Source organism: Mustelus asterias, chromosome 16, assembly GCF_964213995.1.
Source record: "Mustelus asterias chromosome 16, sMusAst1.hap1.1, whole genome shotgun sequence".
Classification (NCBI taxonomy): Eukaryota; Metazoa; Chordata; class Chondrichthyes; order Carcharhiniformes; family Triakidae; genus Mustelus; species Mustelus asterias.
Genome location: NC_135816.1, coordinates 65,669,080 through 65,690,387, shown reverse-complemented (window position 1 = coordinate 65,690,387; position 21,308 = coordinate 65,669,080). Strand labels below are relative to the sequence as shown.

The 21,308-nt window shown below is 44.1% G+C and overlaps 1 protein-coding gene across 1 annotated transcript in view; it reads right to left on the bottom strand.

The window, feature by feature from the left end:
- Window positions 1–10,408: 10,408 nt before the first annotated feature.
- Window positions 10,409–21,308, bottom strand: part of LOC144505516 (spondin-2-like) — a 29,959-nt gene continuing 19,059 nt past the window's right edge. The window contains exon 6 of the mRNA XM_078231641.1: window positions 10,409–10,837. Coding sequence (XP_078087767.1) covers window positions 10,656–10,837 — 182 coding nt within the window. The 3' untranslated portion in view covers window positions 10,409–10,655. The remainder of the gene's footprint in view (window positions 10,838–21,308) is intronic.

The window sequence follows — 21,308 nt, the reverse complement described above, 5'->3', positions numbered from 1 at the left end:
AAATAAACCTGTTGGACTTTAACCTGGTGTTGTTAAACTTCTTACAAACAAGACACACAGAGACACAAAATCAAGTTACAGAATACTGATTAGAATGCGAATCTTTACAGCTTTTAGAATCATAGAAACACTACAGTGCAGAAGGAGGCCATTCGGCCCATCGAGTCTGCACCGACCTCAATCCCACCCAGGCCCTACCCCCACATATTTACCCGCTAATCCCTCTAACCTACACATCTTAGGGGCAATTTTTTTTTAACCTGGCCAATCAACCTAACCCGCACATCTTTGGACTGTGGGAGGAAACCGGAGCACCCGGAGGAAACCCACGCAGACACGAGGAGAATGTGCAAACTCCACACAGACAGTGACCCGAGCCGGGAATCGAACCCGGGACCCTGGAGCTGTGAAGCAGCAGTGCTAACCACTGTGCTACCGTGCCGCTAATCAAGTCTTAAAGATACAGACAACGTGAGTGGAGGGAGCATTAGGCACAGGTTAAAGAAATGTGTATTGTCTCCAGACAGGACAGCCAGTGAGATTCTGCAAGTCCAGGAGGCAAGCTGTGGGGGTTACCGATAGTGTGACATGAACCCCAGATCCTGGTTTAGGCCGTCCTCATGTGTGCGGAACTTGGCTATCAGTTTCTGCTCAGCGACTCTGCGCTGTCATGTGTCGTGAAGGCCGCCTTGGAGAACGCTTACCCGAAGATCAGAGGCCGAATGCCCGTGACCGCTGAAGTGCTCCCCCACAGGAAGAGAACAGTCTTGCCTGGTGATTGTCGAGCGGTGTTCATTCATCCGTTGTCGTGCCCCTCTGGACCCTTTTATATCTCTCCCCTCTCACCTTAAATCTATGTCCTCTAGCTTTAGACTCCCCTACCTTTGGAAAAAGATATTGACGAGCTGATCTATGCCCCTCATTATTTTATAGACTTCTATAAGATTACCCCTAAGCCTCCTACGCTCCAAAGAAAAAAGTCTCAGTCTATCCAGCCTCTCATAACTCAAGCTATCAAGTCCTGGTAGCATCCTAGTAAATCTTTTCTGCACTCTTTCTAGTTTAATAATATCCTTTCTATAATAGGATAACCAGAAGTGTGCACAGTATTCCAAGTGTGGCCTTACCAATGTCGTATAGCTTCAACAAGACGTTCCAACTCCTGTATTCAATGTTCTGACCAAGCAACCAAGCATCCCAAATGCCTTCATCACCACTCTATGACTCCACTTTCAAGGAGCTAAGAACCTGTATCCCTAGATCTCTTTGTTCTATAACTCTCCCCAACGCCCTACCATTAACTGAGTAAGTCCTGCCCTGGTTTGATGATATTGGAACTAATGATGATCATGAACAAATTCCCAGGAGCATCATACCTAAAAATGTTCACCAAGTGAAACTACAGCACAGGCCAACGTGTGCGCCAATCAACATAAGCAACAAGAGATATAGACAATTAAGCTGTCCCACAATGATGGTGGACATCAAAAACTATCACCATCAATCAGTGGCACCATGGTTAGCACTGGAATAAAGGAATTACGTTTTACTGTAGGAAGTTGAAATAGGTTTGCTTCCTTTGTCATTGTTGGTGACTACAAATGTTGCTTCAAACATTTGTGAAGTCAGACAACTCTGCTCCAAAAATTCTGTTCCCAAACCTACCAGTCAACTTATTTTTAAGGAGGATTTCACACCTCTGATTTTCACTCACTAAGATAAAATTATCTGTTTTCACAAGGCAATCAATTGTTCTCTCTTTTACTGATCTATCAAATTCTCCCTTAATTTTTTTTTCTACAGTATTCCCCTTTTTGTCTACCAGTGCAATCCATTCTACACCCTGCTATAGGAGAAAGTTACATCTAAACCATGCACTTTAGCGATTGTTAAAACTGGGATGGGATGAATGCACTTTTCTCTAGCCTCACCATTCTGCAGGTAATTCAAAAGTCCAATTTACTGATTAAAATGGCCAATTGTTTACCATCTCTCCCAGTCCCAAAGATAGAAGAATCTTTAACTAGGTTGCTTTCAATAAACTCAGAACAATTATTTATTACAAACAAAATACGGGTGGCACTTGAATCCCAGGGGGACCAATATCCTGGTGGGAAGGTTGGCTACTGGGGAGAGTTTAAACTAGATAGGTTGGGGGGAGGGGATCGAGACGAGGTGACTGGGAGTGAGGAAGTTAGCACGCAAACAGAGAAGGGTTATAGACAGTGCAAGAGGGAGGATGGACGGGGGATAGAGAAGGGGAGAGCTCAGACCAAAGGATTGAGATGTGTTTACTTTAATGCCAGGAGTATAGTGAATAAAGGGGATGAGCTCAGAGCGTGGATCGATGCCTGGAAGTGTGATGTGGTGGCCATTACGGAGACTTGGATGTCTCAGGGACAGGACTGGATACTACAGGTGCCGGGATTCAGATGTTTCAGGAAGCACGGGGAGGGAGGCAAGAGAGGGGGTGGAGTGGCACTGCTGATCAGGGATAGTGTCACAGCTGTAGAGAAGGTGTATGCTGTGGAGGGATTGTCCACAGAGTCTCTGTGGGTGGAAGTTGGGAGTGGGAAGGGCGTCGATCACTTTGCTGGGAGTTTTCTATAGGCCGTCCAATAGTAACAGGGAGGTGGAGGAGCAGATAGGGAAACAGATCCTGGAGAGATGCAGTAATAGCAGAGTTGTTGTGATGGGAGACTTTAATTTCCCAAACATAGATTGGAATATCCCTCGGGTAAGGGGATTGGATGGGGAGGAGTTTGTTAGGTGTGTTCAGGAGGGTTTCCTAACACAGCATGTGGACAAGCCTACAAGAGGAGAGGCTGTACTTGATTTGATACTGACCAATGAACCTGGACAGGTGTCAGATCTCTCAGTGGGAGAGCATCTTGGGGATAGCGATCATAACTCTATCTCCTTTATGCTTGCATTGGAAAAAGAGAGGATCAGGCAAGCTAGGAAAGCGTTTATATGGAGTAAGGGGAAATATGAAGACACAAGGCAGCAAATTAGAGGAGTAAATTGGAAGGAGGTATTCTCGGGGAAATGTACTGAAGAGAGGTGGCAGTTTTTCAAGGAATGTCTGTCTAGAGTTCTACAGGACAACGTTCCAAGCAGACAGGGAGGAGTTGGTAGGTTAAAGGAACCGTGGTGCACGAAAGCTGTGCGGGACCTAGTCGAGAAGAAAAGGAAAGCATACAAAAGGTTCAGAGAGCTTGGCAAAGATAGGGATCTAGATGAATATACGGCTTGAAGGAAGGGACTAAAGAAGGAAATTAGGAGAGCCAGAAGGAGTCACGAGAAGGCCTTGGCAGGTAGGATTAAGGAAAACCCTAAGGCATTCTATAAATATGTGAAGAGTAAAAGGATGAGACGTGAAGGAATAGGGCCTATAAAAGGTGAAGGCGGGAAAGTCTGTACGGAACCAGTAGAAATGGCAGAGGTGCTTAATGTGGTTTCACAGAGGAGAAGGACCTGGGTGGATGTACTGCGGGCTTGCAGTGGACTGAAAAGATTGAGTATGTGGACTTTAACAAAGAGGTTGTGCTGGAATCTTTGAATGGCATCAAGATAGATAAGTCGCCGGGTCCGGGTGGGATGTACCCCAGGTTACTGTGGGAAGCGAGGGAAGAGATTGCAGAGCCTCTGGCAATGATCTTTGCGTCGTCGATGGAGACGGGAGAGGTGCCGGAGGATTGGAGGATTGCGGATGTGGTTCCTATTTTCAAGAAGGGGAATAGGGATAGCCCAGGAAATTACCGACCGGTGAGTCTAACCTCAGTGGTTGGTAAGCTGATGGAGAAGATCCTGAGGGACAAGATTTATGAGCATTTAGAGAGGTTTAGTATGCTCAAGAATACTCAGCATGGCTTTTTCAAAGGCAGATCGTGTCTTACGAGCCTGGTGGAGTTCTTCGAAAATGTGACTAAACACATTGACAAAGGGAAAGTGGTAGATGTGGTTTATATGGATTTTAGCAAGGCGTTTGATAAGGTCCCCCCATGTAAGGGTTATAGAAAAAGTGAGAGGGCATGGGATCCAAGGGGCTGCTGCCCTGTGGATCCAGAACTGGCTTGCCCAAAGGAGGCAGAGAGTGTGTATAGATGGGTCTTTTTCTAAATGGAGGTTGGTCACCAGTGGTGTGCCCCAGGGATCTGTTCTGGGATCCTTGCTGTTAGTCATTTTCATAAATGACCTGGATGAGGAAGTGGAGGGATGGGTTGGTAAGTTTGCCGACGACACGAAGGTTGGTGGGGTTGTGGATAGTGTGGAAGGATGTCAGAAGTTACAGAGGGACATTGATAGGATGCAAGACTGGGCGGAGAAGTGGCAGATGGACTTCAACCCAGATAAATGCGTAGCGGTCCATTTTGGCAGGTCAAATGGGATGAAGGAGTACAATATAAAGGGAAAGACTCTTAGTACTGTAGAGGATCAGAAGGACCTTGGGGTCCGGGTCCATAGGACTCTAAAATCGGCCTCGCAGGTGGAGGAGGTGGTTAAGAAGGCGTATGGTGTGCTGGCCTTTATCAATCGAGTGATTGAGTTTTGGAGTCTGGGGATAATGATGCAGCTATATAAGACCCTCGTCAGACCCCACTTGAAGTACTGTGCTCAGTTCTGGTCGCCTCATTACAGGAAGGATGTGGAAAAGATTGAAAGGGTGCAGAGGAGATTTACAAGGATGTTGCCTGGATTGAGTGGCATGCCTTATGAGGATAGGCTGAGGGAGCTCGGTCTTTTCTCCTTGGAGAGACGTAGGATGAGAGGAGACCTAATAGAGGTATATAAGATGTTGAGAGGCATAGATCGGGTGGACTCTCAGAGGCTTTTTCCCAGGGTGGAAATGGCTGCTACGATTGGACACAGGTTTAAGGTGCTGGGGGGTAGGTACAGGGGAAATGTTAGGGGGAAGTTTTTCACACAGAGAGTGGTGGGCTGCTGTCAGTGGTGGTGGAGGCAAACTCAATAGGGTCTTTTAAGAGACTCCTGGATGAGTACATGGGACTTAATAGGATGGAGGGTTATAGGTAGGCCTAAAAAGTAGGGATATGTTCGGCACAACTTGTGGGGCCGAAGGGCCTGTTTTGTGCTGTAGTTTTTCTATGTTTCTAAAATTTCTTTTAACGAGTTGCAAGTATTGATTAACACAGTTGTAGTCAGGAAGAATAATTATCTATTCTTAAATAAATCCCTCGGCATACAAACAAACAAAGGGGAAACAGATAGGGGACCGGATTTTACAGCGTCACTTGTCCAGAAACTGTAAAATCCGACCCAAGGTCTACATGATCCGTCCCACACCCGCTCTGATTCCCGTGGCGGGTGGAGCCAGAGTCTCTCTACAGAGATGAGCTTCTCTGGACAACATTATAAAATGAAGGATAAAGTTCGCAGAATCTCGAAGGTGTCAACCTGGAGCTCCTCATGAGTAGATTTTGGATGGTTCTGCCATTAATACTCTAATAGTTACTCTGAAAGGGTTAGAAGAAATAAAACCACTTCTAACTTTGGTGCAACTATTTTAAAGAACCAGGTCGAGCCCCACATGATACATCCCCCAATTCCCGAACCTCCGAGAACTCCTCCACTCCCCCTGCCCACACTAAGCACCTCCACGACACCCTACCTGCACAGTATTGCCCAACACCCCCAGCCTGACCCTTACCACCCTCGGACCTGTTCCAACTCACCCTTTACCACCCTCGACGAGACCGAACCCCTGACACCCATTCCTGACTCTCCACCCAACATGTCCAACCTCATACCTCCTAATGTCTGATCCCCTCCAAGTCTGAACCCCCCCCATTACTCCATGTGGAATCCAATCTCCCAAACCCCCCTGATGTTTGACCCTTGCACCCACCATGTCCAAACCCCCCTCATCCCCCGCCGACATCCGATCCCCCATACCCCTGATGTCTGCCCTTCTGCCCCAATGATATCCAACACCCCCTTGTGTCTGAAGACGCCCAATGGCTGACACCCCTCACCATATCCAACAAGACCCCCACACCACCCCCCCCCCAACCCCGCAATGTCCAACCCTCCCACCTCCCCCAAATCCCATCAATCTACCTTCTCTCCTTGGCCTGTTATTATCAATCAGACCTTTAAACTCACCTGCTTAATGGCAACTCATGCAATAAAAAAAGCAGCCTGTCCTCCTTCACTCTGCTTCTTTTGAACCCCAATGCTGGAGCCCGGGATGCACTGCACTGCCGGGATCTCACGCTGCCTGAAGGTTAAGGGAGACAGGCCCTTCAGAATTTTAGTGCAGGTAAATGGGTTTGGAGTGGCAATTCAACACTGATTGCTATTCCAAGGGAGTTAGGGCCCATAGGATTCTAAGACTAGTCTAAGCTTGAGCCAGTCTCCCCCAATTTTAGAGTTTGTACCAATCTCTAAAGATATTTGGCCTAGATTTGCAATGTTAGCGAAGGTGCAACATTCACCAGGCAGAGAAGCTGGAATCAGAGGGTAAGCTGTGACAGATGAAGATGTGGGGGAGGGGGGGAGGAGATGGGGGGGGGCGGCAGGATGAGTAGGAGAGGGGTAAAATTGAGAAAAAGGGGGAGAAAAGGTAAGAAAAGGGGGGGATAAAATCAGGGGAAAGATTGGGGGGAAAGAAAAATAAAGACAATAAAGAAATAAAAGGCAGAGAACAGTTAAAAATTAAATAAAACGAAAACAAAGGTGTCGAGGTGGGGTCGAACTAATCATCTGAAGCTGTTGAATTTGAAGTTGAGACCGGAAAGTTGTAAAGTGCCCAGCCGGAAGATGAGATGCTGTTCCTCCAGTCTGCGTTGAGCTTCACGGGAACATTGCAGCGGGCTAAGGACAGACATGTGGGTATGGGAGCAGGATCGTGTGTTAAAATGGCAAGCAATGGGAAGGACAGGGTCCTGATTATGCACAGACTGACGGTGCTCAGCAAAAGGATCACCTAGCATACATTTGGTCTCTCCGATATCGAGGATCCCCCCTTTTCTTACCTTTTCTCCCCCTTTGCTTCCCTTCTGCCCCTTTTTTCTCAATTTTATCTCTCTCCCACCCATCTCCCCCCCTCCCCCCACAACTTCATCTGTCACAGTTTACCCTCTGATTTCTGCTTCTCTGCCGTTTGGCCATTCACACCTTCTATTCTCTCTATGGACTGCCAGTAGCAGCCTTTCCCCCTTGGTTTCTGTGGCTATGACTCATCTTTCATTCCCTCACCCTACAGTATAACTATCTCCCAGTTTCTATGCCTCTTAGCTTTGACAAAGGGTCATCTGAACTCGAAACGTCAGCTCTTTTCTCTCCTTACAGATGCTGCCAGACCTGCTGAGATTTTCCAGCCTTTCCTCTTTTGGTTTCAGATTCCAGCATCCACAGTAATTTTCTTTTATCCACTGGGGAAACTCTTCTGTTCTTCTTTGAATAGTGCCATGGGCTATTTTATGTTCAGGTGAGATGGCTGATGCAGCCACAGTTTAATATCCCATCCAAAATGTGGCACCGCTGACAAAGGAGAAATCCTTCAGCGCTGCACTGAAATGTCAGCTTTGATTCTGTGCTCCAGGCTCTAGATTTAACACAGGTATGATTGCTGCTGCTGAACCAACACCTTAGATCACTTCCAATTATTATAGTGTGTGTGCAAACCATCTGTTACTCTATTATTACAAAATTCATGTGCTTTTTAAAACCTCCTTTCATGTCCTCAATCTGCCTCGTTTCTGAGTGGTTCGCAATAGTGTTCCAGAATGGAAAGGAAATAGTGAATGAAGGTTGTAACAGCAGTGACACTGTGGAGATGGAAGGGCAGAGATTCACAGGAGCAGAATTGGAGGATGCACCCTAATCTGTAAAGTTAAATATGTTGTAAAGAGAAGGTGGAGTGAAAGAAATGATATGGAGACAAGATGATCACAAATTGAATGCCTTGCTTATAATGAGTTGGCTGCTGTTCGCATGATTGACTCTGCAATTCTCACTACGGAGGGAAAAATAAAGCAACAAATCTGATCCGTGTTTCTTAATCAAATATCTATTAAAAATTCTGTGCACATCAGTTGAGGACAGGACCAGACCCGCTTTTGATGGTACCCCTTCCCAAGGTGAAATTAGCCACTAACTCAGTTTGTAGGCCTACAACACTGCTACTAAGCAAGGAGCGTTTCCAGAACTCGTAGATCCCACACCTCCCACAAAGGAGTGATTCTTGGAATCTAGTTAGTGTATTGTGCCGCACTTCAGCAATCAATTCCATCACCCTCCTCAGTTTCTCAGGTAGGCTGCTCCAAAAGGCATTGAATCTTGGCTTCACTCCACATATCATTCATCACCAACATTGTTTTCTCTCACTTCCACAGCATCACCTATCTCCATAGGACTAGCCAGAGTCACAAAACAATGCTAGGAGTAGTTTATAGGTCCCCTAACAGTAGTTATACAGTTGGACACAGCAAACAAATTATTGGAGTTTATGACAAATGCTCTGTAATAATCATTGTAGGAGGACATTAATCTTCATGTAGATTGGACCAATGAAATTGACAAAGGTGGTCTGGGAGATGAGTTTATACAATGCTTTCATGATATTTTGCTAGATCTGAATGCTAAGTGAACTCTATTCTCATTGAATAGGGCCATGGGATCTTTAATATCAATCTGAACTTTCAGTGATTAGAGCACCTCTGATAATGAGGCATTTCCTCCATTCTGCACAGAGAAGTGAGTCTAGATTATGAACACGGGCCTCGGAAATGGGCCTGGCACAGCCTTCTGGTTCATGAACTGAGACAAGCTGATTTTTCTGTGGGAGCCTTATGAGGCCTCTCAGAGAGTTTAACGATGTATCATAGCTATGCCAGAGAACCCACAGAAATTAACAAGCATGTGGGTGATGGGTGAGCAGGAGTTAGTGCAGTGTAGGCTGTGGTTGCTGCAGAAACTTTGCAGAGGTTGGAGTTAGTAATGGGTGGAGGCCAGCAAGGAGAATGCATGTTTGCCCTATTAGACAAACAATGCAAAGCATCATGTCCATCTGGAAAACAGAGCACTTATACCAAGGTGTATTCTTACATTTTCAAGGGAATTATCAAAACTTCTACACCAACAGTTGGTACCTCTTTACAGCTTCCATCACTCGGTGATTTGATTTCCTCCCCCCCCCTCTCTTAGTCAACACCTTGCTCAACACCAACATTACTGTTTATTATACTGTAATTCTCCTTCCTTGTTCCAAGCTATTTTGAAATCAAAACCTGTTGAACTTCTTTAACTCCTTTCCTGGCGCCTCCAGCCTGTGGAACTCACTCCCTGTCTCTCCCTCCCTCAGTTTTTCCTTCCATTCAGAATTGATATGCTATTAATTTCCATTTCCAATCTTGGTTTTGATTATCAATAGATTGCACCTTCCCTCCTATATGCCAGCATTGGTGGAGCCTTTTTAAAATCTATTCATTGTACATGGGCATTTCCAGCTAGGTCAGCGTTTATAGCCTTTGTGAAGGTGATGGTGAGCCACCTTCTTAAACCGCTGTAGTCCATGTGGTGTTAGGGAGCGAATTCCATTACTTTAACCAACTACAGTGAAGGGAAAGGATATAGTTCCAAATCAGGATGATGAGTGACTGAGAGGGGAACTTGCAGATGCTGGTGTTCCCATCCATCTGCTGCCCTTGTTTTTCTAGATGACAGAAGTAGCAGGTTTGCAAAATGCTGTCAAAGAAGCCTTGGTGAGTTGCTGCAGTGCATCTTGTAGATGGTACCACTGGGCATTGGTGATGAAGAGAGTGAATGTTTAAGGTAGTGAATGGGGTGCCAATCAAGTGGACTGCTTTGATATGGACAGTGTCAAGCTCCGTGAGTGTTGTGGTCCATATAAACACCCAGAGCTAGAACATTAATTGGTTTCAGTTATCAGCTGATTAGTTAACATTAGGAACATCTTGAGATATCCAGCCATCTCCTTATCCACTTCTTTTCAAAAGGACCTCTGATAGTAGAATGATTCAGCGCAGAAGGAAGCCAATAATGCCTGAGTCACCCCTTTAAAAGAGTTATCCATTTAATCTCACTCCCCTGCAATTGTTTTCCTCAAGTAATCTGTCCCATTCCCTGGTTTGCTCTTCAATAATTCCTACTGACATAAAGATAGTCTAATGATGTTTTATGCTCCTATTTAGACCAGCGTGTTTTCATTTGGATGGTGAAGTGAAAGCGTTTTGAGCTGAGCTACTGAAGTTTATTTCAAGATAATTGATGTTTTGTTTCAGGCAAATTGCTCACAATTATAAAGGGTTCAAGAACGAATTATGCATGTAGGGGGCTTGGAGTCATAATGGATGTCAGACTTCATCCAAGTGACCTGTGGAATAAATGATCAGAGAAGGCCAATGAAACAGACAGTGCACATGGGTTTGAAAGACATTTATTTGTGGATCTGGAAAGAGAAGGGTTTGCGAGATATGATGAGAAGATGGGTGAGAAAGCAGTGAGAACAATCAAAAAGCAATGGACTTGTTGGCTCCAATGACCTCCTTCCATTCCTAAAGATTCTTACGTTCTTAAGCACACATCAGTCACTGGTACAAACTCTTAGTTGTGACCTACAGTAACGAAGATATTGTCACCCAATGTCATCAGTCACACATCTGAAGACATCACCGGAAACAATTCCTGGGAATACATTTCCTCTCCTGCTCCAGCTCTGGACAAGGAGCTCCACTGCTGGAAGGTTGTGTGTGGATAAAACGTGTCCTACTCCTAGCACCGAGCTGACTGCAATCTCCATTGCACAGACCCCAAGAAGACCAGGTGGAAACCACACAATCCAGAGGTGTTTCTGTAAGTAAATGCAAGACCAAATAGAGATCAATGTGAGAGTGTTCTTGGAAGCTCTCTAACCCTCACCAGAACAGCAACCCAATAACATAAGGGCAGCAACACTACTGATAACACCATAAATGTGCAATCAAAGAGATTGTTCACTTCCTCTCAGGGAAGAGATGAGGATTTAAAAAATATTATGATATATAATAAAGCAGAAAATGTTGGAATAACTCAGCAGGTCTGGCAGCATCTGTGGAGAGAGAAATAGAGTTGATGTTTTGGGTCTGTATGACTTTTCTTCAGAGCATTTTTTAACGGCACGTGTTGTTGATGACTGCATAATGTTCAGCACCATTCACAACTTCTCCGATTATGAAGCAGTCCACGTTCATATGCAGCAAGACTTGGGAAATATTCCAACTTCGGATGATAAGTGGCAAGTAACATTCACGCCACTCAAGTGCCAGGCAATAACTATCTCCAAAAAGAAAGAATCTAACCGTCTCCTCTTGACATTCAATGTCATTATCCACTATCAATAACTTGAGGGTTACAGTAGGAGAGAAAATCCTAGTAAGTTAGAGAAATTTTAAATAATTAGGGATTTAAGGCACTAATCAAACCACTGCTACTAAGTGAAATGGTCTCAGATCAGACAGGGGAAATGTCTGCATAAAGGCACATAAACACAGTAAGAGGTTTAAAACAAGTATTTCTGATTTAAACATGTATTTTGGATTTTAAAATGTATTCTTGGCTGTTTGTTTAAAGCAATCTGTAAACTTTAGCCAAAAGCAGGTTACTGCAAAGCCTAATGGGATGAAAGGCTTATTGAGAGGAACCATATTCTTTAGAACAATGAAACTACAGAATGTGTACGTTCTTACCAGCAAAGGCTGTTAGCAGTAAGGTTCTCAGGGCTACTTCTGAATAGAGTTTTTCACATTATCCAAATAAGGCGGGTCTCTTCAGACATGAGAATGTACATCTGTCTGGATCAGCCATCCACATAAGCAAGAGTTGGTGGGAACCTTAACTTTGACCTTTGTAGCTAGGTGTCAGGAGTTGCTAAGCAATAGAGGAAGAAGCTTCAGTAATAGGGGGAGGAAGATTCCAGATTCTATGGATCAATAAAATCCCATTATGTCAGAGGGTAAAATGCAATTGGCTAAAGTTTATGACAGGTATTATCAATGATTGATTTGCATTGAAGATGATTGGTTGACAACTAACGAAAGGCGGGAGAATTTGATATGAAAAATGTATAATCAATCAATCCGTGCATTGTAACCTCAGAGTTATTTTGGAAAGCTCAGAGCCTTCTCTTCTAGAGAGGCATTGGACTGTTATCTCTCCCTCTGATCGTTGATTAATATAGATGCATCTTTAACCAGGACATTGACTTTCGTGAGTCTTTGTATTGGTTGAAGTTTTGGTGATACCTAGCCTCCAGAGAACCCCACAACAACTTTGGCGCTATGAGCAGGGTAGGGTCACAGGAAGCTGATGGCAGGATGCGTCTCCTAAAAGGGGATGAGTATATTTTACCTTTACCACCCGAGTAGTTAGATGAGCCGTAAATTGACCTATCTGAACAAGTGTTAGGGGTTGCAGAAAGAGTGTCACTGTGTAAAGAAACCGCACTTAAAACCTGGGGGAAGGGGGGGAAATAGTGGAATTTCGCAGCCGGACTGTCAGTGGAGCTAAGAGAGCCACACAAAGATGTGAGGTGTTGGGTGGGCTTTATGTGGAAGGCCATGGCCAGACTCCTGAGGAGCAGAGGGAAAGAAGGCTGCGCACTAAGGAGAGCATCAACGGGACGAAGTGCTGCTCGAGAGTGATGGTTGGTCCGGGTGCTAGAACTTCCCAGTGGGGAACGGGAGTCGCACACAGTAGGGTGACAGAAAGCTCTGGAGACAGAGGCTCAGGAATCAAAAGAAAGATAGACCAGCAGTAAGGCAGACAGAACACAAGCAGCCTGTGTTACAGGATTGAAAGGAGAGAGTGAGATTGTGTGGTCTGGAGCGCCCTCGTGTGTCCTTGTAGAGTATGGCAGAAAATGTCCAGTTTACAAGTTGAGATTGCTGGGGAATGATTGAAAGCTTTCATTTGCGTCTGAGGTGCAGAGTTTAAAATCAAATGGGAATTGGAATGGATTAAACCAAAATAAGATAAGGTCTTGAAATTCCTTAATCTTGAAAACAATTGATGGCGGTAGCCATCTTCAAGAAAAGACAGGAATTCGACAGAGATTTTGAGCTCTGTCATGTGGAGCTGGGAGTAAAAGTGAAAATTTATGAGCTGTAGCAATCTCTAAATGGCATTGCGTTCCGTTTGAACGGTAGTAAGGAAAGTTAACTATTTCAGCCAATAGTTGATTTGGTTTCACATCACTCTGAGACTTGTGCCTGGCAGATTTATGGGAAACAATTAAACGTGAAAATTTTAAGATTAGGCTGGAGTGATTGTAAAATAAGTGTGAAAGTCTTAATTTGATAGGGATATTTGAAAAGATTATGATCAATCTTGTTTTGGATTAATCTGGATCAAAACTTCTTGATAGGTTCGAAGATATATTCCTAATACAATTGGCAGTGAAAAGATCATTTTAAAATTCGATTCTAAGAATTAGAGTGATGATATAATGATGTCTAATTGAGAACTTTCCTACACTCCCTTTTGAGATGAGCAGAGAATACCCATTCTATCCCAGATGGTTCTATTTTAACATTTAAGAAAAACGTGGGTTCATGGATGAGAGGGGTGTGGAGGGATATGGTCCAAGTGCAGGTCAGTGGGACTAGACAAAAAATGGTTCGGCACAGACAAGAAGGTCCAAAAGGCCTGTTTCTGAGCTGTAATTTTCTATGGTTCTGTAAGGATGGATCTTTGTGTTTCAAGATTTGTAGTAGCTTCAAGACATTCGGGAATTTATTTGTAGTTTTTTCAATATTGTAGAAATTATTAGCCTAAATCAAAATCTAGCGAGAGGGGGGAGAGCATCTAGTAAGAAGTTACACAAGGTAGAGTGGGTGCGGGAGTGCAAGTTTACATTTGCCCCTATTGGACAACCTTTGGTAACTGCACCGGTCTTAGGACTGTTTAGCAACGATAGTGACCCAACACCTTTATAGTTGGAGTGTGTGGAGTGGGTGTTCAAAGTTAAGCAAACAATCACAAGACCGGGAGAAGTAGTTCAGAACACAGAGCACACCCTGTTGCAAATTTTGAATATGGGAAGGTTGAAAACCGCATCAGATGCAAGGCGGGCTCAGTGGGAAAGCCACTAAACTGACAGATTATTACAGTTAGAGTTGAGGGAAATAATCCAGTGGAATAGATGAACATTGAAGGGAAGGAATAGATATGTGATGTACAGATGAGATATGGGGAAGTGCACAGGGTAATAAAAGAGACATTATAGAAGAGCTGACAGTTGAGCTGAATAGGACAGGATTAAAAGAGGGATTTACTTGATGGATAATGGGAATGACAATGGTGATTTAAAAAGAGACATTTAAAGGGATTCTAAAAAGTAAGACACAGTTTAGATGGTAGTTATGGATGAAGGAACAAAGTTTTTTTTTAAACAAAGAAGAGATAAGATAAACGCTAATGGACATTTGAAAGCCCACAACACTATCTTTTGAATTTGGGACAATTCTGAAATTAGGAAAAAAGCTACCTTAAAAATGATGGCTCAGATAAGACCAGCAAGAAGGTCATTCAAGGTTCCCCTCGGGAAATACATGTTAATACTTATACATGGCACATACACATGCTACCTTAAAAATAATGCTATTTAAGACAAAGAACAAGCAATCAAAATAAGTTACTGCCTGGAATCAAATAGAAAGGTTTGATTTCTGTGTTAAATATGTTATGAAGCAAACTGAATAGGATTAAGTAATTGAAGAGATAGAGATCAGAACTTAAACAGCAACAGGGAACAGGGATATTGAGTGCAATTCAATTCATTGGAATATTTTGACTTAACACTGAAAGATGTTCTAGTGAAAGGAAAACATATTGTCTAGTAATTATAGATCAGTTTATCTGATGGGTAGAAGCATTTCTGTGTAAAGATGCCACAGCCAGAACTGTAGCTTTGATATTGGCAAATGAAATAATATCTAGATGGGGAATGCCTCTTCAGTTAGACTCATATCAGGGAACTCACTTTACAGGAAGAGCCTTAAGAGAGTTTGCCAGATGTTAGGGATAAGACAAGGGTTTCATATACCATATCACCCCAGAGTTCAGGAATGCTAGAATGGATGAAGCGGACACTGAAGTATGGTTTATCTAAAGCTATTTTAGAAGAAGGAAACAATTGGGTACAGGCTTTGCCTGTAATATTGCTGTGACAGAGAGCTACTCCTTCTCCAGGAACAGGATTAACCCTTTTTGAACCAACAACAGGAAGAGCAATGTGTCTCTCAGAGGGGGCAATAACCGGGGAGGGGGAACTTGAAATTAGCCAAGGAGCAGTATTTCAATGTATGAGGGATTTAATAAACCTATTACGTTCTCTCAAAAGCAGATAATTACTCAACAGAGACTGGATGAAAATGGTAGAGGAAAATATTCCTAAGTTACCCACACCCAGAGATAAGGTAATGGTGAAACTCATGACAGACAAGAAAGGATTAGGGATTCATTGGTAGGGATCCTATGAAGTGGTTGTCACAGGACAAACCTGTGCCGTAGTTAATGAAAAATTCAGTTCGCGGTGGCGGCACTGGACACAGCTGAAACTGTATCCTAATAAGTAATCCAGTAACAATGACATTCCCCAGTGGATGAATGATCCTACAGAACAAAGGGTTATTGGCTCTTCTAGCTGCCATAATGAAAATAGGGATAATTTGGATTGACAGAAGAACTACTAGAGTGAGCCAGATCATGGCCAGATCATGGCACAAGAGAATTAGGAGGGGATTAGAAGAGAGGAGATCAAAATAATTCAGTTGATAAGATACTAACTTCAAGGCCGAAGGGCATTTTTGTTTATATTTACAGAATATCACTCGTGCGTGAGGATCTTTGCGGCCCCACGGCTTCAAACAAGAACAAGTAGACAACTCTCAACGTTGATGACAAGTGAATAGCATGTAATAAAGTGTAACGTGGTTGCTATGTGAATCTATAAATGTGTTTCATTTACTTGACATTAACCAACAGTTGGGATTTCTTTAAAAAAAAGAGAAGGCTGTAGAAACGATTATTATGAATACAAGTGTTTATATTTTGTTCGTATTGAATATACAGATTCTGGTTCAGATAGGACAAGCATCTAAGGCATTCAATGTTCCCCACGGAAAATACTTGTAAATACTTTACTTATACGTGGCACATACATATGCTAAATTGTCCAACCAGTCAAAGTGTTGGGTTTGTTCACATATTCCCATCAATGCAGGGGGAGGATGGGGGGGCGAATAGCTTTACAACCATTGGCCATCACCTCTGTCACGGGCAGAGTTGATCATTCTGGGGGTGGGGGGTGTTGGAAATACCTTTATAACCATCGCCTCTGTAATGGGCAGAGTTGATAATGGCAGACCAAACATCCTAGAATTCCAAGTTTCCTGGACACCGAATACCAAGATTCTCTAGCAGAGAGTTGGGGAGGAATTTCATTGTAGTGAGTCTTATGTAGGAAAGTTAGGCCATGTGAAGAAATACAAACCTATTTATAACCTAGAAAAACCAGCTCCTAGCTTAGTCTTAAAACAGATGGCACCAAAGACAAAAGGGACATATTGTGCAAAGAATATGGAAGGCACTGGGAGAAACCTAGGCATAAGTGAATGTCACTATACAGTAGATCGAACAAGGCGGCTATGCCTGAATCCACCCAGTAATAACCAGTCTTGCAACACCTCTTACTGTTTTAAGGGAGGCAACACTTACCCAACTCTCATTGGTACATGTTGGATTTGTGAGGATAGGGCCTCCTTGGTTCCCTGTCAGGTGGAAGGGATCGTGTTATCTTCGCTATGTAATCCCATACATATATCACATTGCGAAACTCCAGGCCTTACCAAGACATCAATGAGCTATTACAGAAACAGAACTGTTCTTTGGGATAATGTTTCCCCCATATGGAGTTGGGAGAGTGATGCGAGAAACTCAACTTCCATGCTCAATTTTGGAACAAGTTGCCAATGATACAGCCCTTACTAAGGTCAATAATGAGATGGTTGCCGTGCGCACCATAGTACTTCAACATTGAAAGGCACTGGATTATGTCTTAGCAGCCAAGGGTGGAACATATGCAGTGATTGGAGCAGAGTGTTGCACATACATACCAGATAATTCAGGAAACACAACGGGCCCAATTTTACCAACACGTTGTGCCCGTTTTCAGGTGCAAAAACTTGGTAAAGTCGGGCGTGAGGTGAGTAGCACGATCCACGTCTGCCTCCACATTGGTTTCCCCTTTACCAAGGCCCAAAAATGGCCACGATCGGGACCACACCCAAAATAGGCGCAACGGCATTTTAAATGTATTTGCATGCATTTAAATTGATTTAGTGGGCTGCATGCCCAATTTTACCAGCACTTTCCACTTCACCAATGCATTCGCCCATCCAGAATCGGCGCGAAACAGACATGCTCCATATAAGTCTGATTCGGGCACTCCAGTTAGTGAGGAGGAAAATGCCGAGTGTGCAACGGTTCTCTTCTTGAGGTTGGTGGAGGGAGGAAGGTGGGTCCGCTGCCACTCTGCTTGAGATCAGTGGGGTGAAGGGGAGTTCGCTGCCACTCTGCCTGAGATCAGTGGGGGGGAAGGAGGTTCGCTGCCACTCTGCCTGAGATCAGTGGGCAGGAAGGGGGGTTCGCTGCCACTCTGCCTGAGATTAGTGGGCAGGAAGGGGGGTCCGCTGCCACTCTGCCTGAGATCAGTGGGGGGGGGGGGGGGGAGGGGGGTTTGCTGCAACTCTGCCTGAGGTCAGTGGGGGGGAAGGGGGAGGGTGGATCACTCTGCCTGAGATCGGTGAGGGGGAGGTAGGGGGAGGGGTCCGCAATTGGTCTGTGTAGCGGGAGAGTGGGGAGATAAGGGGGTCAGTAATGTTGTGGGGGTGGGGCAATGTCTGTGGGGGCTAGATGGAGGCACTATCCGGCCCTGTAGGAATGTGGCAGGGGAGCGGAATTCTATCTTTTTTTTCTGTGCATGCGCAGTTGGGGATGCCAATTGGTGCTACAAGGTTTTGGGCGTGTTAAACCCCACCCACAGGCTTGTGCAGCGCAATTCGGACTCGCTGATATTTTTACAGACAGAGTGCGTATGGGGCGCCTCAGAACGGGTCTAAAAGCCGGATCTGAAACACTCCCAGTTTCAAGTCCGCCCAGCACTTAGAATCAAAATGGTAAAATAGGGCCCAATGGATCTGATTGGTCACATCAAAAAAGAGGTGGAGAAACTTAAGATGCCCCAACCATTTACTCTCGGTGGTTGGTTCTCAGGTTGGCTCCCTAGGATCATCAATCCTGCTTGGGATTGTACTATTTTTCATTGTGATCTTAGCAGTAGTAGTAATTAGTGGGTAAAATTCAATTGGCTAAAGAATATGACAGATATTATCAATGATTGATTTGTATTGAAGATGATTGGTTGACAACTATTAAAAGGTGGGAGAATTTGATATGAAAAATGTATAATCAATCAATCTGTGCATTGTAACATCAGAGTTATATTGGAAAGCTCAGAGCCTTCTCTTCTAGAGACGCATTGGACTGACCAATGTTATCTCTCCCTTCGATTGTTGGTTAATAACGATGTATCTTTAACCGGGACCCTGTCTTTCATGAGTCTTCGTATTGGCTGAGGTTTTGGCGATTGCTAACCTCCAGAGGACCTTGCAACAGTTACCATTGATAGAAACTTAACTGGATTAGCTATATCAATACTGCGGCTACAAGAGCAGGTCAGAGGCTGGGAATTACGTGGAGAGTAACTCAACTTCTGACTCACCAAAGCTTGTCCACCATCTACAAGTCAGGAGTGTGATGGAATACTCTCCACTTGTTTGGCTGAGTGCAGCTCCAATAATACTCAAGAAGCTCGATACTGTCCAGGACAAAGCTGTCCGGTTGGCTGGCACCCCATCCACCATCGTAAACATTTACTCTCTCCACCACTGATGCAGTGTCAGTAGTGTGTACCATCTACAAGATTCAGTGCAACAACTCATCAAGGCTCTTTTGACAACACCTCCCTGTGAAGCCCATGACCTCTGCTAGCTAAAAGGACAAGAGCAGCTGGCACATTGGAACACCACCACCTGTAAGCTTCCCTCCAAACAAAATACCATCCTTATTTGGAACTATATCGCTGTTCCTTCACTGACTCTGGGTCTAAATCCGGTAACTCCCTAAAAACATTGTAGGTATACCTACACCCCATGGACTGCAGCAGTTCAAGAAGGCAGTTCACCACCACCTTCTCAAGGGCAATTAGGGATGAGTAATAAATGCTGCCCTAGCCAGTGATGTCCACATTCCTTGAACAAATAAAGATGTTTGTTTCATGTATTCTATAGTACAGCACTGATTCTGAAAGATTTTGTTCTCTGCCTGTACAGAATAAGCACTACCAGCAATGATAGGTATTAATGCTAATAACACCATGATTTTGCCCTTGTTACAGGCCAAATGTTAGCATGTTTGGCCTGTACTGACATTCTGTCCATATCAAGGAAGATGAGCGGTGGAAACAGTAAAGATACCAATGCAACTTCAGAGCAAATACGCATTTGCACATCCATCCCATAATAGAAACAGGATGGATTTGTAATCTAGGCATCTTCAATCTGTCACAGAATTGTTGCCACTGAAAGTAGTTCCACAGTATAAATGTGTATATGAATCTGACTGCATCTAAATCCGTTTGCTGATCAAATCTGACAAATAATTGTTGAATTATTGTGCAGCAATACCTCTCATTGTATTGGCAATTCATCTATGTCTTCTATTCAATATAATATATAATCAGCTTTAATTTCTGTCCAGCACTGGGTTAGCTGATCCCTGTTGTGTAGTTTCTGATGCACAACTACTGGCTTTGGCACTCCTAGGTTAAAGGACGAGAAAGAATCAACCGGGATTTCTGCTCCCAGTCCCTATCCAGTAACTTCTGCTAGAAGGTGTTTGCGTGAGCAAGTATCAGGACTGGACTCCTTGAAACCTACCTCTCCGAAAAAGCTCTTAGTCACTTGTCAGGTTAACTCCTTATGTGCCTCATTTGCCACATGTTGTCTGATAACATTCTTGTGTCGTGTCTTTGGGCATTTAACATTCAAGGTGCTATATAAATGCCGGTTGTTGTTGACTGGTCCGTGACACTCTTGGTGCCACGGCAGCCTATCAATCCTTGTCCAGTCATGAAGGATGGGCACTTGGAGGAGGTATAAGGGACTGCACTTCAACAAGGGGGGGGGGAGGGTGCGGTGAGCAAAATTATCCTGTAGTGATAAACAGATTAAGAAGTAGAGGACTGATAACGGCAAGAAATGGCCCAACACATTTTGTAAAGTTACAAAGTGTTTCAAGAGCAGATAAATTCATTAGGGTTTAAGTTAGTTCCAAGTAGAACAGGAGACCATGCAGTTACAGCTGCCTCAAATTATCACAAATAGAGTTCTGGGCATAGTCCAAGTCCACTGATTCTGGCTCAGATTTTATAACAGAAGTAGAGATCCCGAAAACATGTGTTATGAAGCATTAAACAACCACAGGACACCTGGAGCAGATGGGAAACACTCAAAAAAAACCACAAAGGAAATAAGCGAGGAGGCAGGCAAGGCTCAAGTCAATATTCTTAGCTTCTCTAGAAATGGATGACTGGAAAATGGATTGGGCTAGAGACCAGCCAGTCAGAGTACTTTAGGGAACAGTATCGCTGGGCTGATATAGATGGGCTGATCAGTGGCAAATTGAATTCAATCCAGATAAATGTGAGGTGATGCACTTGGGCAGGACAGACAAGGCAAGGTAATACAAGGCAGGACACTGGGAAGCACTTGGGCTGCATGTACACTGGCACCTTGTATCAGGACAAGGGAATAAGGTGGTTAAGAAGGCATACAGTATACTTGCCTTTATTAGCCAAAGCATAGAGTTTAAGAGCAGAAAGGTTATGCTGGAACTATATAAAATTTTGGTTAGGTCACAGCTAGAGCATTGTATGCAGTTCTGGAATCCACGTTACCGGAGGGATGTGGTAGCATTGGCAAGGGTGTAGAGGAGATTTACCAGGATGTTGCCTGGGCTGGAGAGTTTTAGCTATGAAGAGAGATTGGATAGACTGGGACTGTTTTCCTTGGAGCAGAGGAGGCTTAGGTAGAGTGGACAGGAAGAAACTTTTCCCCTTGGTGGAGAGATCAATGACTAGGGGGCATAGATTTAAGGTAAGTGACAGGAGGTTTAGAGGGGATGTGAGGATAAAAGTTTCATCCAAAGGGTGGTGGGAGTCGGGG